This window comes from Coregonus clupeaformis, chromosome 8 (assembly GCF_020615455.1).
Source record: "Coregonus clupeaformis isolate EN_2021a chromosome 8, ASM2061545v1, whole genome shotgun sequence".
In the NCBI taxonomy this organism is placed as follows: Eukaryota; Metazoa; Chordata; class Actinopteri; order Salmoniformes; family Salmonidae; genus Coregonus; species Coregonus clupeaformis.
The window spans coordinates 24335109-24349927 of record NC_059199.1 but is presented as its reverse complement, the minus strand read 5'-3'; the positions used below and the strand labels follow the sequence as shown (position 1 = coordinate 24349927).

Sequence of the window (14819 nt, the reverse complement as noted above, 5' to 3'; positions counted from 1 at the left end):
CTGGCTTCATCAATAAGTGCATCGATGATGTCGTCTCCACAGTGACCGTACGTACATACCCCAACCAGAAGCCATGGATTACAGGAAACATCCGCACTGAGCTAAAGGGTAGAGCTGCCGCTTTCAAGGAACGGGACTCTAACCCGGACGCTTATAAGAAATCCCGCTATGCCCTCCGACGAACCATCAAACAGGCAAAGAGTCAATACAGGGCTAAGATTGAATCGTACTACACTGGCTCTGACGCTTGTCGGATGTGGCAGGGCTTGAAAACTATTACAGACTACAAAGGGAAGCACAGCCGCGAGCTGCCCAGTGACACAAGCCTACCAGACGAGCTAAACCACTTCTATGCTCGCTTCGAGGCAAGCAACACTGAAGCATGCATGAAAGCACCAGCTGTTCCGGATGACTATGTGATCACGCTCTCCGTAGCCGATGTGAGTAAGACTTTTAAGCAGGTCAACATTCACAAGGCCGCAGGGCCAGACGGATTACCAGGACGTGTACTCCGAGCATGTGCTGACCAACTGGCAAGTGACTTCACTGACATTTTCAACATGTCCCTGACTGAGTCTGTAATACCAACATGTTTCAAGCAGACCACCATAGTCCCCGTGCCCAAGGACTCTAAGATAACCTGCCTAAATGACTACCGACCTGTAGCACTGACGTCTGTAGCCATGAAGTGCTTTGAAAGGCTGGTCATGGCTCACATCAACAGCATTATCCCAGAAACCCTAGACCCACTCCAATTTGCATACCGCCCCAACAGATCCACAGATGATGCAATCTCTATTGCACTCCACACTGCCCTTTCCCACCTGGACAAGAGGAACACCTACGTGAGAATGCTATTCATTGACTACAGCTCAGCATTCAACACCATAGTGCCCTCTAAGCTCATCACTAAGCTAAGGATCCTGGGACTAAACACCTCCCTCTGCAACTGGATCCTGGACTTCCTGACGGGCCGCCCCAGGTGGTAAGGGTAGGTAACAACACATCTGCGACACTGATCCTCAACACGGGGGCCCCTCAGGGGTGCGTGCTCAGTCCCCTCCTGTACTCTCTGTTCACCCATGACTGCATGGCCAGGCACGACTCCAACACCATCATTAAGTTTGCCGATGACACATCAGTGGTAGGCCTGATCACCGACAACGATGAGACAGCCTATAGGGAGGAGGTCAGAGACCTGGCCGTGTGGTGCCAGGGCAACAACCTCTCCCTCAACGTCACCAAGACAAAGGAGATGATTGTGGACTACAGGAAAAAAAAGAGGACTGAGCACGCCCCCATTCTCATCGACGGGGCTGTAGTGGAACAGGTTGAGAGCTTCAAGTTCCTTGGTGTCCACATCACCAACGAACTATCATGGTCCAAACACACCAAGACAGTCGTGAAGAGGGCACGACAAAGCCTATTCCCCCTCAGGAGACTGAAAAGATTTGGCATGGGTCCTCAGATCCTCAACAAATTCTACAGCTGCACCATCGAGAGCATCCTGACTGGTTGCATCACCGCCTGGTATGGCAACTGCTTGGCCTCCGACCGCAAGGCACTACAGAGGGTAGTGCGTATGGCCCAGTACATCACTGGGGCCAAGCTTCCTGCCATCCAGGACCTCTATACCAGGCGGTGTCAGAGGAAGGCCCTCAAAATTGTCAAAGACTCCAGCCACCCTAGTCATAGACTGTTCTCCCTGCTACCGCACGGCAAGCTGTACCGGAGTGCCAAGTCTAGGTCCAAAAGACTTCTCAACAGCTTCTACCCCCAAGCCATAAGACTCCTGAACAGCTAATCATGGCTACCCGGACTATTTGCACTGCCCCCCACCCCATCCTTTTTACGCTGCTGCTACTCTGTTAATTATTTATGCATAGTCACTTTAACTCTACCCACATGTACATATTACTTCAACTATCTCAACTAGCCGGTGCCCCCACACATTGACTCTGCACCGGTACCCCCCTGTATATATAGCCTTCCTACTGTTATTTTATTTTACTTCTGCTCTTTTTTTCTCAACACTTTTTTTGTTGTTGTTTTATTTTTACTTTTTTTGTTAAAAATAAATGCACTGTTGGTTAAGGGCTGTAAGTAAGCATTTCACTGTATTGTCTGCACCTGTTGTATTCGGCGCATGTGACCAATAAAATTGGATTTGATTTGATTTGAGATAACAAACTTTCTCTGCATCTTGCAAAAACAGAATCCATCTTATTTGGTTCCAGAATAAAGCTTGCAAGGTCCCCTGGTTTTAGTGTCAAAGTGGACAACTCAGTGGTTACACCAAAAAACTCAGTCAGCTACCTTGGAAGGTTTTAACCAAGATAAACCAAAAAATACAAATCCTATCTTGATAGTGACACCCTAAAGACTCTGGCAGGTGCACTAGTTCACTGTCACTTTGATTATGCGTGCACATCATGGTTCACCAGCATCCCTAAATATTAATACGCTACAGACCAGCCAAAACAAGCTGGTGAGAGTTGTACTTAAACTCCCCCTCGTACTCATCTGGAGATCGAGTATTTTAATCAGCTTGGCAGACTATATGTAGAGAAAAGGCTCATGTTAATTCAACATGGTCTGGTCCATATCATTATTACTGACTTAGCCCCCAGGTACCTATCAAATTATTTTACTTATATTAGAAATGTTCAACAATACAACACCAAAGCCAGAGACTGATATTGCCTGTTTTAAATTTAAGAGTCTATCTGTTAAGAACACCTTTTTATATACCGGCGCTGTTGAGTGGAACAAACTACCACAGCAACTCAACGTCATGCGACCATAACTTCATTTTAAAAGAATGTCAAAAGCTGGCTAATGATCGAGCAATATAAAAAAAAAATCATATCTGTATGTAATGCTGTAGGGCTATTATGACAATGTCTTCCTGTCCTTTATTTTGTTATGTGTTATATGTGTAACCAAAGTATGCCTAGTAGGCTAGGTCCACTGTGTAGCCTAGGCCTACTATGTTTATGCTTGTTAATTTTTGAACCATTTATTTAAGAGGACCACAATGGAAATACGTTCTGTAACACATATGCATGTGTTTCACTGTTCTTTTAAGGGTCGAGCCCTTAACTAGGCATCTTCTTGAAAGAGAATACAGTATAATGTCTGGCAACACGAGACCTTTAGCTACTATACTTAAACAAATGACTGGCTGATGATTGGCTGAGAGAAATTGATGATGAAAAGATTGTGGGGGCTGTTTTGTTAGACTTCAGGGCGGCTTTTGACATTATTGATCATAGTCGGTTGCTGGAAAAACATATGTGTTATGGCTTTACACCCCCTGCTACATTGTGGATAAAGAGTTACCTGTCTAACAGAACACAGAGGGTGTTCTTTAATGGAATCCTCTCCAACAAAATCCAGGTAGAATCAGGAATTCCCCAGGGCATCTGTCTAGCCCCCTTACTTTTTTCAATCTTTACTAATGACATGCCACTGGCTTTGAGTAAAGCCAGTGTGTCTATGTATGCGGATGACTCAACACTATACACGTCAGCTACCATAGCGACTGAAATGACAGCAACACTTAACAAAGAGCTGCAGTTAGTTTCAGAATGGGTGGTGATTTCAAAAACTAAAAGCATTGTATTTGGGACAAATCATTTACTAAACCGTAAACCTCAACTAAATCTTGTAATGAATAATGTGGAAATTGAGCAAGTTGAGGAGACTAAATTGCTTGGAGTAACCCTGGATCGTAAACTGTCATGGTCAAAACATATTGATACAATAGTAGCTAGGATGGGGAGAAGTTTGTCTATAATAAAGCGCTGCTCTGCATTCTTAACAGCACTATCAACAAGGCAGGTCCTACAGAGGGACTTAGGAAAATTGCAATTGGCTCAGAACAGGGCAGCACGGCTGGCCCTTGGATGTACACAGAGAGCTAACATTAATATGTCAATCTCTCCTGGCTCAAAGTGGAGGAGAGATTGACTTCATCACTACTTGTATTTGTGAGAGGTATTGTCATGTTGAATGAACCGAGCTGTCTGTTTGAACTACTGGCACACAGCTCGGACACCCATGCATACCCCACAAGACATGCCACCAGAGGTCTCTTCACAGTCCCCAAGTCAAGAACAGACTATGGGAGGTGCACAGTACTACATAGAGCCATGAATACATGGAACTCTATTCCACATCAAGTAACTCATGCCAGCAGTAAAATTAGATTTAAAAAACAGATAAAATTACACCTTATGAAACAGCGGGGACTGTGAAGCAACACAAACATAGACACATGCATACAAACACATGATAACATACGCACTATAGACACATGTACACATGGATTTTGTGTTATAGATATGTGGTAGTAGAGTAGAGGCCTGAAGGCACACACTTAATATGTTGTGAAATCTGTTATGAATGTATTGTAATATTTTTAAAATGTATAACTGCCTTAACTTTACTGGACCCCCGGAAGAGTAGCTGCTGCCTTGGCAGCAGCTATAGGGGATCCATAATAAATTCAAATACAAATACCTCCGTCTTTGTTGCAGAGGCTGATGAGGTTGTGCACGGTGTCCATCATCTCCTGCTGCTGCCTCTGCATGGCGGTGCTGTTGCCTGTCGTCCTTGTCAGCTGAGTCTCCAGCTCATGGATCACCCCACTCTGCTTCGCCACCAAGGCCTGCAGGCTGCCCTTCTCCTCCCGCAGCATCTCCAACTCCTCCTGGTGACGAGACTCCATCGCCTGCATCTTCTGCTCCAGGAAACTTGGGAGTCAGAAGACCCGACATAGGAAAGTTAGTTATGCCTATAGCTTTAGTTTATGGAGAACTGTAATCTAAAGCTATAACTAACTTTTCTTTATCGCATTAGTCCTCTTTTCGTGATCTGGTGCTTACATGGTTGTATGGTAGTTACATAATAGTTACCAAATAATTACTGGTATTTCTTTGTGATTGTCAAAAACAGCGGAATTCCATCACTTTCTATGATATTTTCTACATGCCTCCTTTTGATAGATTGAGCAAGTGAATTGTCATTCTAAATACGCTGCGGCATATTCCCTTCTCCCAACCCCAAAACATGTTCAGAACTGTAACTGTGGTAACATGTGGTATGGGAACCCAACTACAGTGCATTTGGAAAGTATTCAGACCCCTTCACTTTTTCTACATTTTGTTATGTTACAGCCTTATTCTAAAATGGATTAAATAAAACATTTTCCTCATCAATCTACACACAATACCCCATAATGGCAAAGTGAAAACAGGTTTTTAGAAATTGTAGCAAATTTATTAAAAATAGAAACAGAAATACCTTATTTACATACTTATTCAGACCCTTTGCTATGAGACTCGAAATTGAACTCAGGTGCATCCTGTTTCCGTTGATCATCCTTGAGATGTTTCTACAACTTGATTGGAGTCCACCTGTGGTAAATTCAATTGATTGGACATGATTTGGAAAGGCACACACCTGTCTATATAAGGTCCCACAGTTGACAGTGCATTTCAGAGCAAAAACCAAGCCATGAGGTCGAAGGAATTGTCCGTAGAGCTCTGAGACAGGATTGTGTCGAGGCACAGACCTGGGGAAGGGTACCAAAAACAAATCTACAGCATTGAAGGTCCCAAGAACACAGTGGCCTCCATCATTCTTAAATGGAAGAAGTTTGGAACCACCAAAACTCTTCCTAGAGCTGGCCGCCCGGCCAAACTGAGCAATTGTGGGAGAAGGGCCTTGGTCAGGGAGGTGACCAAGAACCCGATGGTCACTCTGACAGAGCTCCAGAGTTCCTCTGTGGAGATGGGAGAACCTTCCAAAAGGCCAACCATCTCTGCAGCACTCCACCAATCAGGCCTTTATGGTAGAGTGGCCAGACGGAAGCCACTCCTCAGTAAAATGCACATGACAGCCCGCTTGGATTTTTCCAAAAGGCACCTAAAGGACTCTCAGATCATGAGAAACAAGATTCTCTGGTCTGATGAAACCAAGATTGAACTCTTTGGCCTGAATGCTGAGTTTTATGTCTGGAGGAAACCAGGTACTGCTCATCACCTGGCCAATACCATCCCTATGGTGAAGCATGGTGGTGGCAGCATCATGCTGTGGGGATGTTTTTCAGCGGCAAGGACTGGGAGACTAGTCAGGATCAAGGGAAAGATGAACGGAGCAAAGTACAGAGAGATCCTTGATGAAAACCTGCTCCAGAGCACTCAGGACCTCAGACTAGGGCGAAGGTTCACCTTCCAAAAGGACAATGACCCTAAGCACACAGCCAAGACAACGCATAAGTGGCTTCGGGAAAGCCAAAGCCCGGACTTGAACCCGATCGAACATCTCTGGAGAGACCTGAAAATAGCTGTGCAGCAACACTCCCCATCCAACCTGACAGAGCTTGAGAGGATCTGCAGAGAAAAATTGGATAAACTCCCCAAATACAGGTGTGCCAAGCTTGTAGCGTCATTCCGAAGAAGACTCGAGGCTGCTTCAACAGTAAAGGGTCTGATTACTTATATAAATGTAATATTTCAGTTGTTTCTTTTAAATATATTTGTAAACATTTCTAAAAACCTGGTTTTGCTTCGTCATTATGGGGTATTGTGTGTAGATTGATGAGGGGAAAAAAAAACATTTTGATCAATTTTAGAATAAGGCTGTAACTAAACAAAATGTGAAAAAAGTGAAAGGGTCTGAATAAATTTTTCCGAATGCACTGTGTATACATTATGCCCAGACTTGAATAGAAATACAAATGTTTATGTCAGTGGATTCAGTTACCATGAGTTGCACACAGACAATAAACATACATACATTTCATCATACACTTAGCAGATTAGTGTAAACCCTAACTGTATCCTATGGTCTTTCATTTTATAATTATAATTATTATAATATAGTCTGACGTTGAATTGATTAACAAATTCAGAACTAAATGAAAGATAAATGGGCGGTGATTTTATAATTGCACAAGCTTTGAACATTTCTCTCAGTAAAGGAATCCATGTCTATGAACTTTGAGTGCAGCTCTCAAATATAGGAATCAGTAGAGGTTGTTTTTTTCAGAAGGCATATGAATGGAAGAATTCAGTACAGCTGTGTTACTGTATTTACAGTGAGCACTGGGGACGTGAGGGAACTTTTAAACGGACAATGAGAGACAGTCCCACTGGACCAATCAACAAACAGGACTCTGAAAAGTCATCCAAAAGCCACATTCGATTGCTCCCATCGCAATATCATTAAAGTACAGCTTTCAAAGAACAGCTTATGTAGGAAACTATGGCCTCATGCACTTTATACTGTTATTGCACATTGAGCTGATCTGTGTATGACTGAGTCTCTGGACAAAGAGCATGATGTCTTTAAATGTGTCACATTGTGTTGGAGGCCTGTGAGTTTACCCATTCTTGTCATGGAGCTTGCTGATCTCATTGGTCTGCACCATGAGCTGCTTCTCCAGCTTGTTGGTGGACAGGGAGTTCTCAAGCAGCTGAATCTCTAGTCTGGAAGTTTGATTCAGAACCTGTCCCAAGACAGAAATAGGTTAGCGGTATCCGGCCTCATAGAGTTGTTCCAGCAAAACAAAATGTAGGTAAGATGTAAATCATCAAGCCCTCTTTAGGAAGAGGTAATAAAGTATAGGTGTTGCATAAAGAGAGGTTGTTCTTCTGACATATGGTAATACTCAGTTGCATATAAAGGCAGTGATTTTGCTTAGCGAACCTTTTTTGTTGCACATCAGCTAAAATCAAACCACACAAGTGCTACTTTTGTCCTCTTCCTTCTAAAGCTAACCCCAGATATCAAGAGACGTTGAAAACCTAAACATACATATGCATATCATATAAAGAGAGCCTAGGTATTTATATGGCATCCATATTTTCTTTGGCCAGTTCCCCTGTTGCCTTTTTATGGTGGTTTAATGTGGAATAGCTGAGTCAATGGTGCGTGAGATGGATCCCGAAGGGAGTGCGATAAGGTTGGGGAGATATAGTACCTGCGTCTCCACATCCGTTAGCTTGCGCGTCTGCTCGGCCGTCTTGGATAGGAGGTTGGTGCCCATCTCCAACATGGCGGCCGTGTGGTTGTGAACGGCACTCTGCTGCAGCTGGGCCATCTCTGTCTTCATGCTCTCCTTTATGTAGTTCTCAATCTGAAACACCCAACATATAGAGATAGATTATGAGAGGATGGATGAGACACAGAGCATGAAACATACTAAAACAGATGGCCCGTAATGCAGATGCATCAAAACTGGGGTATGTTGAAAAACACAAGCAGCAGAGGATAAACAGACGCTACAAATCACACAGACACAACAAAAATAGAGATATGTTTGAAAACAGCGACAGTTGAGAGACGGGTCATAAAAACAATGGTACGACCCTTGAACAAGGGTGTTGTTCGACACTGACACATTCGAGACATGAAAACAGGTAACACTCAATTCAATCATTCAATTACTTTATAGTTGAAAGAAAGAACATGCATGACAAATGGATACAATCCACATTGATCAAGATGAAAATGTCATACATTCTGTTATCATTGTAATATTCCCTCAAGTGGACATTTCAAAGGCTTTCCTATCAGCATCTCCATGTCATAGATCAACTGAGTTGATGTTGTCTTTCCATCACATAATTAGAACAAAAAACTTCTTCATTGGGGAACCACCCGTGAAGAATGAGCTTCAGAATATACGTGCATCCAGATGTAGGTCATTAGTTAAGGAAGGAAGAGACAGAGATGGCCAGATACTCACTGGTGCTTATCTTGAAAGCACTCTTTCATCCCTTATCTCGAAAGTGAACGGATGATAAGGCCGAGGGAGGGTTTGAATAGATTATTCATGAGGATTAACCATCAGCATCAGTTCATGCACGTGCGGTGATGTTCGGCCCGTTACATGTTTCACCATCTGCACTGACACTTTTCAAAACATTCATGAATAAACTTGATTTGGTCAATCTGACAGTAGCCCTTCTGAGCTCACTCTCTACTAGGGTATTTTCAGAAATGCATCAACCAGTTCCAAACATTAGTGTTGCATGCGCTGATGCCCTTAGTCAGCAACTGTTCCTGGAGCGCAGGCACCTTGTTGAACGAATAGAACAGCACACATGGAGACGTCACTAGCCAAGCTCCACTACTCAATCGAGTGTGAAGGGAAATATTTTGCTGCGAGATTCTTCAAGAAACCATTTGTGACACCACAGTCTCTCACTCCATTTTTCCATCCCTCTGAAAGTACAGATTGTTCGTATTATCACATTAGCAATGATATCCGGTGATACACTATGACAACATGGTTGAAGGAGCCTTACATGTGTGGCACCTAGGGACCTGACTTGCACTATGACTGAGTCACTCACAGTCCTATTCTAGATAGCACAGGCACTGGGATAGGCAAGTCTTTCATGCTCATGCCAGACCTTTTGTCAGATTTCAGTGGAAGAATGATGGGGTTGTTGTTTATCATGCCCATTATAGCTAGTGTATGAGTGGTAGTTGAAACTTTAAAGACTGTAGAAGTTTAAACTTTAAAGATTGTAAAGGTTTAAACTTTAAAGACTATAAAGTCTTAAAGGGGTAATCAGCAGTTGCTACATCCATTTTTGAACTCTTTAATGATATATACCCATTGATTCTTGAAGATTATAACTTATAAAATGCCCCATCAGAACCGAAAATATAAGATCGTTTTACGCCAATATTTGTCAACAAAGTAAATGTAAACAAACAGTATATAGCCTCAAAACATGGTTAAAACTATAATTTTGAAATCATGAATGGTCAGTCCTTGCATCCATACCTCTGGATATTCATTTGTGAGTGGTTACATTTGTCCAGCACCATCCCTCAGCCTTGAACTGAAACAGGGGTGGGGAATCGCTTTGTTATTGTTTCAGCTGCTGATTGCCGCTTTAAACGTTTATTATGTGTGTGTTCCATTACAGTTGTATTTAAGGTTACGTGCACAAGACGGACACATTTTTTATCCCACGGTTGTAAATAGTAAATGCTTTGCAGAAGAACAAAAAAGTGAATTAATTGCAAAGCCAATCCCATGACAAAATAGAGACAAAATGGAGAAGATGTATTTGGTTTAGACAGAATGATTCTGACCACACTCTTCCTAAAGCTAAAGAACATATGTATATTTGGCTGAATCTCCATCAGTAGAGTTAGAAGACCAAAGTCATTAGAGCTGGGAGAGTGAAGTCACTTTAATGTGTATAACATATTCAAAAGATTGGCACTTACAAAAAGGGAAATACTCAACTGTCATATTGCTTGCCTATATAAAGGATAGATTTCAACGCTTCGATCAACCAGGGAGTGAACAGACAATAACACAGACAGAGCAGAGACAGTTCCTTTCAATTCTACAACGGTGACAGCGTTCTACCCAGCAGCCATCAGCAAATCTCTGCCACTTGGAATTAGTGTTTTGGTGTAATATCCCTGTCTTGGCATTGATATAAAAGCTAAGTATAGCATTGTTTCAGGCCCGCTTTCAGATATAATAGCGCTCCTTTGGTGGTGAAGTACAGCAGGCTGATCTAAGTGTCACTTCCCACAAAACCTCCAAACTCCGTTCTAGGAGTTTAGAAAGAACATGAAGAGTCTGGAACTGGAACTCGGTTAGGAACCCCAATATTAGAACGGATTGAACTGGCTTATAATCAGGAATCAGTTTCAAAACAGTCTGAATCGATAACCTCAGGCTCATTGCACAACTTAGATTTCAAGTATTTCTATTTGGAGACCTGTGCCTTTAATGGTGATATACTGTAGTCCTCTCCAATGCTTCAAAGCAGCTTGTACTCTTTATATCCATTTGTTAATACTAGCCTGTGTAAATGTTGCCTGATATGCTTTGCTTGCACCCAGCGTAAGTCACCTTGAGAGGACCACGGTGGAAGTGACACCGGCGGCCCTTCAGAAACTTAAGATCAGCGCTCGTCGCTCATGGCCAGTCTCCCAGGGAATGTGCCTGACTCACGAATCAATCTGACAAGGGTCATAAACGGAAAGTACCAAGGAGAAACAAGATTACATAAACACGCCCCGGCAAGCGGTACCGGAGTGCCAAGTCTAGGTCCAAAAGGCTTCTTAACAGCTTCTACCCCCAAGCCATAAGATTGCTGAACAGCTAATCAAATGGCTACCCAGACTATTTGCATTGTTCCCCACCCCCACCCCCTCTTTTACGCTGCTGCTACTCTCTGTTTATTATCTATGCATAGTCACTTTAACTCTACCTACATGTACATATTACCTCAATTACCTCGACTAACCTGTGCCCCCGCACATTGACTCTGTACTGGTAAAAATACCACTTAGGAAGCAGTAAAATAGTCCAATGTGGGTGTCAAGATATTTGGCTGTTCTTCGCCCACCGCAAACTGACCAAAATTTTCCAGACAGTGAACAGCGCAGGATTAGAAAGCAGGATAAAGCAAATAGTATCTTCGTTGCCAGTGGTAGAAAGTGAGAAGAGGCACACACTTGTCGGGATTTGGGAAAGCAATGCAGAGCTGGCCAAATGCCAAAGTCTGATTCTCCATGACATCTGACCAGACAAGAAACACAAGTTAACCTAAAAATGCACTCATATTCAGCAATGTAATTCAAATGGAAACTACTCAAAGAAACCCACCATGCTCCATCTAAATGCAACATACAAATACAAATAGCTGTTGGCCAATGAATCATTCTGATTCTTTGATATAAATTCACATTTGATAGATTGGAATCTGGGCTATTATCCGAGTCAGAGGAACCATGTTTGGGACCAGTTCAGCTTGGCTTAGCAGCAGCTGGAGCACTTGTTAAACTCCACACACAGCCCACCAGCTGGGGGTCACTCCAAATAAGTTGAGGTCAATCATAACTATGGTGTCAGGTTTAACCTCTTACCTAGACTGTGTATCATTATCAGAGCCACTGAACATAAAGGTGATAGAGGTTGTGTGACTGATTTACGCATTGCTTATTGCTTACACATGTTATATTACGGTAACATGTTATAAATGTTAGTACATCTAATAAGGAAAAACAGAGCATATTTACAAGCCTGTTTTCTTTATTTTGCTATGTGCAATGTTTCGTTGTCCTACAGACCAGTTTGAGCAATATATCATCACAAGTTCTTTCCTCAATAGGGTTATCAAAAACCCATTCATCATTGTGTCCGAATCTAGACAATCTGAAACTTTGTCAAGTTCATATCTACATTTTGCTGTCTTTAACTCTGTTTATTCTACTAGAAGTTTAATTATTTGTGTCCTTGTCAAGAACACTGTCACTTCACAATCAACATGAAACGCAAACATTTGACAGTTTGAAACCGGAAAGAAATTAAAATGTAACACCACTTCCCATGCAAAAAAAAATACATCATATATTAACTCCCTTTTTCCCGTCGCTTTTCGAGGTGACAAAGTAAGATTTATTCTTTGGGACATTCCAGAAGGTGTAATAACAATAGCCTTGCTTTGAGAACCACTAAATCTTGCCCTCCTTTTACATAAACGCTGTTAGCTAAGTGAGAGCCACATAAACAGAACTTTATGTTTCCCAAACTGCTACTTTACAAAAAGGCATAAAGGTTTAAGGAGTTCTGGTGTGGAGGGCCTTGGGTACGTCTAGACCGCCCGTAGCTTCACTAACGACACTGCCTGACACGCTGACCCCCTCGCCACAGCGTCCAGGGCTCCTTCGCGGTATTAAGTGGGTCGCAAACGGCACTGTAGCTGCGTGTACAGGCCTGCCTTAGTCATTTAGCAGCTTTATGAGCTGTGGGAAATGAGTTACAGCTCCCAGTTAATGATAAAACAATCTGTTTTCAGCTGTGTGGAACAAAATGAAGACGGCACGAAAGAAAGCAACATGAGGCTCAGACCAGAGGAACAGTTTATCATTGAAAAAGGGCAAACACTTAGGAAACGATCCACTGTACTGGTTATGTTGTGAAGAAGAACACTATTTTTTCATAAGACAATCCATGGCTATACGTGACCAAAAATGCAAGTTCTTGATATCGTAGCAGAGGCTTCCAAGCTGTCCCTTGAAGCAAAATAAGCTGATACTCCATTACATCATTGTAACGGATTGCTAAAATGTTTACCATTTTCCTGACAGTTGACATTTGAAGGCTTTCTAGCCAAGAGGAGGGATGGACATGGTTAGACTTGAGAGCTTGTTTTCTAAACAGCCGTGGTGCTGGGAGCCACTGCAGGCAGAGCTACAAGACAGACAGTAGGCCTGGAGTTTTAATACTTACTGGTAGTGCTCTGTTGTAGACTAGCTTATCTCTGGCTCTGTGGGGATCTGGGGTTGCCTCTCCCACTGACGGGACCCAACCATCTGAAAAGCCTTTAATGGATACGGTAAAGGAGCTATTACTGTTGATTAGCATCTCACTCAATAGCACAGGGCACCTTGAGACCGATGCCAGCAAATGTGCTAACGCCTTCTTAACGCCAAACAACAGTGAAAGGGGGATTTCAAATATTATTTGTCACGTGCCGAATAAAACTGGTGTAGACTCTACCGTAAAATAGTAACACAAGAGGAATAAAATAAAATGCACAATAATAGAACTATGTACAGGGAGTACCAGATCATTGTGCTGAGGTACGAGGTACAGTATTTGAGTTAGGTATGTACATGAAGGCAGGGTAAAGTGACTAGGCATCGTGATAGATAATAATACGAGTAAAATAAAGAACAGAGTAGTAGCAGCATATGATGAGTGTAAAAGTGTGTGTGTGTGTGCGTGTGTAATGTGTATGTATGTGCGTTTGTGTTGTCAGTATGCGTGTGTGTGTTACAGTGGCTTACGAAAGTATTCACCCCTCTTGGCATTTTTTCTATTTTGTTGCCTTACAACCTAGAATTAAAATACATTTTTTGGGGGGTGTGTATCATTTGATTTACACAACATGCCTACCACTTTGAAGATGCAAAATATGTTTTATTGTGAAACAAACAAGAAATAAGAAAAAACTGAAAACTTGAGCGTGCATAACTATTCACCCCCCCAAAGTCAATACTTTGTAGTACCACCTTTTGCAGCAATTAAAGCTGCAAGTCTCTTGGGGTATGTCTCTATAAGCTTGGCACATCTAGCCACTGGGATTTTTCCCATCCTTCAAGGCAAAACTGCTCCAGCTCCTTCAAGTTGGATGGGTTCCGCTGGTGTAGCGCAATCTTTAAGTCATACCACAGATTCTCAATTGGATTGAGGTCCGGGCTTTGACTAGGCCATTCCAAGACATTTAAATGTTTCCCCTTAAACCACTCAAGTGTTGCTTTAGCAGTATAATTAGGGTCATTGTCCTGATGGAAGGTGAACCTTCGTCCCAGTCTCAAATCCCTGGAAGACTGAAACAGGTTTCCCTCAAGAATTTCCCTGTATTTAGCGCCATCCATCATTCCTTCAATTCTGACCAGTTTCCCAGTCCCTGCCGATGAAAAACATCCCCACAGCATGATGCTGCCACCACCATGCTTCACTGTGGGGATGGTGTTCTTGGGGTGATGAGAAGTGTTGGGTTTGCGCAAGACATAGCATTTTCCTTGATGGCCAAAAAGCTCAATTTTAGTCTCATCTGACCAGAGTACCTTCTTCCATATGTTTGGGGAGTCTCCCACATGCCTTTTGGCGAACACCAAACGTGTTTGCTTATTTTTTTCTTTAAGAAATTGCTTTTTTCTGGCCACTCTTCCGTAAAGCCCAGCTCTGTGGAGTGTACGGCTTAAAGTGGTCCTATGGACAGATACTCCAATCTCCGCTGTGGAGCTTTGCAGCTCCT

The 14819-nt window shown here is 42.6% G+C and overlaps 1 protein-coding gene across 2 annotated transcripts in view; it reads right to left on the bottom strand.

Moving 5' to 3' along the window:
• The window catches only part of LOC121571478 (angiopoietin-1), a 66908-nt gene that overhangs the window by 28993 nt on the left and 23096 nt on the right, over nucleotides 1-14819 (bottom strand). For both annotated transcript variants that reach the window (XM_041882959.2, XM_041882958.2), the window contains exons 2-4: nucleotides 7991-8146; nucleotides 7395-7516; nucleotides 4525-4757 (exon numbers count right to left, since the gene is read on the bottom strand). In XM_041882959.2, coding sequence (XP_041738893.1) covers nucleotides 4525-4757; nucleotides 7395-7516; nucleotides 7991-8146 — 511 coding nt within the window. The remainder of the gene's footprint in view (nucleotides 1-4524; nucleotides 4758-7394; nucleotides 7517-7990; nucleotides 8147-14819) is intronic.